At 45.7% G+C, this 3816-nt stretch overlaps 1 protein-coding gene across 1 annotated transcript in view; it reads left to right on the top strand.

Moving 5' to 3' along the window:
* The window catches only part of GP6 (glycoprotein VI (platelet)), a 38642-nt gene that overhangs the window by 8038 nt on the left and 26788 nt on the right, over nt 1-3816 (top strand). Inside the window, exons 4-5 of the mRNA XM_006901875.1 lie at nt 1368-1420; nt 1513-1630. Of these exons, the coding sequence (XP_006901937.1) occupies nt 1368-1420; nt 1513-1630 (171 nt within the window). The remainder of the gene's footprint in view (nt 1-1367; nt 1421-1512; nt 1631-3816) is intronic.

Below are 3816 nucleotides of genomic sequence, written 5' to 3'. Positions count from 1 at the left end.
CTCTCTCTCTCTCTCTCTCTCAAAATTCAAGCCATAACATGTGGAGATTTTCAATTCCACCCTGTTTGATGACTGGTCCCCATAAGGTGTAGCTTCTCAGGCTCCTCCATTTACATCCTGATGGTGTACGTGTTTACTAGGGTCATTTTCTGCCAGTTACCAGTAAATTGCTTCAGGGATGCCCTATTAACATGTGCTCAATGCTGGGGAGAGCCTCTGGGAACCGGTCTGAGAGGTGACGCCATCACTGATCTCTGTCCTGAACACTCTTCCCAGGATGTCTGTCCATCTCCCACAAGAGAGGTAGATGGCAGCTGTGGTCCTCAGGTGGACCCGGTCAGCTGTGACTCATAGCAACGTTATGAAGAACACCTTGAACCTTGTTTTGTCCTGCACTAGTAGTTAGTGGTGAGGAAAAGTGAAGAGGTGCTGAAGATATTAAGATGATGGAGAAAATCGCAAGGCATTTTCTAGACCATCCAAGGTGAAATGATTGTCAAGGCCAGGGCTGGTAGGAAGACATCGCTTGCATCTCCTGCAGGCTCCTCTGTCCCATCAGGGATTGTAAACTTGAAAAGAACCTTTGATTCTGCCAGGAGGTACTGTGAGCTGGGTAAGGTGTCAGATGCCAACCCAATCTAGAAGTAAAATCAAACGCCCAACGACCTGCCTGGCATATGGCGGACCCTCAACAAATGCCTGTCGAATGAATGAATGAAACAGTTGCTCAGTTACAGATATTTATAATTTTCTGAATTTTTTTCAAGAGCCGTATGGTCTTGAGCAAAGATACACACTCATTGCGATCAGCGTCTCGGTTGCTGTTGCATTTATTCTCCTCTTCCTCTTCTTTCTTCTTTGCCGTTGGTACCAGGCAAAACAAGGTATGTCCTGGGGGGTGGAACGGTTAACCCAGGAGACAAAGTGGGAAGTAGGCTTGGTGGGTTCCTTCAGGGTGGGCTCTGATCACGGATTCTCTGCAGGAACCATTGATGTTGAGATCAAGACCCAAGTGAGGTATCACAGGTAGGAACTATGTGACTGCTCCAGTAATAAACCGTGCTCATGTTTTATTTCAGAATTATTCTAATGCTCCTGTCTCTTTTCCATCAGATCCAGCCTGTGCTTGGAGAGCCAGGAAGAAAATGAATGTAAGGAGGAGTGAGGAGGAAGGGAACCCAGGGTGGGGAGATGAGGGGAGCAAGGAAGGATTCTGGAAGGAGAAGGAAGGGAGATGTGTCACCTTGTTGTGTGATGCTAGGGTCCCTTCCTGGACTGTAGACAGCCCATCTCTGAACTACAGCTGCAAGCATGGGGCATCTCTGAGGGCTCTCAAAGACAGACCAACCCATCATCTTTCCTTTCAGATGCTGCCTTGAAGGACATTCAACTGGAAGAATATCAACAGATGGACACACAGGTAAGGCTCTCCTCTCCCACCTCTTCTTCTTTCTCTCCCGTTCATTTCCCTCCCCAAGAACTCTCTTGCACCTTGTGTCTCCATGTTCACAGGTCTCCAAGGCGGAAAAGCCTAGAGAAGTGACCTATGCCCAGTTGCAGGAAGAAGCCCTTATTGGAAGGATGGAGCCACTGTCCTCGTATTCCCTCCGGGATGCCTCCAAAGAGCCTTGTGTGTACGCCACCCTCACCTTGCCCAGAGCTCAGAGCTGAGGTCGGCTGTGTGGGTGCCAGGGCTCACTTGCCCTTTAAGGCAAGTGAAGCACCATGGGACGCACCATTTGCATTCCATTGTATTCCATCTACAACGCCCATCAATTTGAAGCACCCTCAAGGTCAAACTACAAAGACGCTTTCCTTCTCAGTCATCAGGATCTTCTAGAACACATAAAATACTTTTCAGATGCTTCCGAAGTCTTCATGTGTTTGCTCACTTCCCTTGTCCATTCCTCGTTCTGTAGGACTTTTCCAAGTCTCTCCTGAGTATTAAGACCCAGCTTCTATTACCTGCGAGCTCAAAGGCTCCCGAGAGAGGGAAGACACATTATTGGGACTTTGCAAAGGGATTCAGTAGAGAGCTTCAGGAGCAGATGTCGGGAGGTTCTGGGTTTCACTGAGTGGGAACAGCTGTCCAGACACAATTAAATCCAGATTGAATTCAGAGTTTTCTCGAGCCATGGAGGCGGGATGAACCCCTAAAACTATTGCAGTGAGATGATTTTAAAATCTTAAACCAAAATTATTCTTTGATAGTTTCTTAAAACCAAACAATAATTTAGCTTCTCTAGACATCAGATAGGAAACACAAAGGTACTCAGTTTGAATCTACTACCTGCTCCACTGGAGAAGGTGGGTAGTCTCCCCCCCTCCGATTATCTGCCTCTGAAAACCTGCTAGAAAGTCAGTTTTGAGTTGATTCAGACTTAATGGTTAGTAACAACAACAGCTGGAACTCAGCTGAAAGCAGACATACCAGAGAGATGTAGAATAGTGTTTTATTCACTATATGAAGGCATTTGACGTTGTTGTTCTTGTTGTTATGTGCTGTTGAGTCGCCTGCGACTTATAGCGACCCTGTGTACAACAGCCCTAAACTCTGCTCTGTCCTGTGCCAATCGCACTGTCTCTGACACTCCCATCCCAATTATCCCAGTCACTCAATCAATCCACCTCATAGAGGACCTTCCCCTCCTGCGCTGTCCCTTCACCCTCCCAAGCATGATGTCCCTCTCCAAGGACCTGTCTCTCCTTACAACATGTCCAAAGTATGTCAGATGGAGCCCCAGAATCCTTGCCTCCAAGGAGTAGCCCGGTTTAACCCTCTCCAGGATCAATCTGCTTTCCTAGCAGTCCATGGTACATTCAATACTCTTCTCCAGCACCACAACTCAAAGGCATCAATTCTCCTTCTATCCTCCTTGGTCATTGTCCAACTCTCTGATGCATAACAAGTGATAGCAAATCCATATGTAGACTATATAATTTATGGATATAATTCAGAAGAATGACAATTTCAGAACATTTAGCTGAGTTTATGCAGAGCCTGTGCAGAGACCATGAAGTAGTCATTTGAAAAGAAAAAGGGGAAATAGCATGGTTTAAAAGCAGAAAACACGTGTATCAGGGTTACATTCTTTCACCATATCTATTCAACTATATGCTGAGTGAAAAACCCAAGACGCTTGACTCTACGAAAAGGAATGTGGCGTGCAAATGGGAGAAAGACTTGTCAAACAGTTTGTGATTTGCAGATGACATAGACAGGCTTGCTGAAAAGGAAGACGACTTGAAGCACTTACTCTGATGAAGAGGGATCAAAGTCTACAAACTTCACTCTCTGGATTGATTGCACCTCAATGTAAACAAAACGAAAATCCCCACAACTGGACCAGTAAACAGTATTGTGATACACAGTGTGAAGGTTGTACCCGGGGTTTCCTTTTGTGAGAATCCACAATCAGCATCTATGGAAGCAGAAATCACATCTGTCGCCACGGACCTCTGTAAAGTGTAACAGAGCAGGGAGGTAACTTTGAAGACTGATGTACACCTGACCCAAACCGTGGTATTTTCCAATTGTTCAAATGATGTGAAAATTGGACTGTGAATAAGGAAAATCAAGGAAGAATGGCTTTCTTTGAACTGTGGTGTTGATGGATACTGAGCAGGGCCTGCCAAGAGATCAGAGAGATTTGCCTCAGAGGAAATGCAGCCAAAGTTCTTCTTAGAAGTTAGGGAAGACTGAGAAAGGTGGGTTCAATAATGTATACTGCATTGAAACAGATGAGGGAGAGAACTGTTTAAAAGGGGTATGTGATTAGGTATTCTTGTCTTGACGGGAGTCCAGAGTGAAGGCTG

The sequence above is a fragment of the Elephantulus edwardii genome, unplaced genomic scaffold, assembly GCF_000299155.1.
Source record: "Elephantulus edwardii isolate Elephantulus edwardi_28Jun2011 unplaced genomic scaffold, EleEdw1.0 scaffold00348, whole genome shotgun sequence".
Lineage (NCBI taxonomy): Eukaryota > Metazoa > Chordata > Mammalia > Macroscelidea > Macroscelididae > Elephantulus > Elephantulus edwardii.
This window is presented reverse-complemented; position numbering and strand designations above follow the sequence as displayed.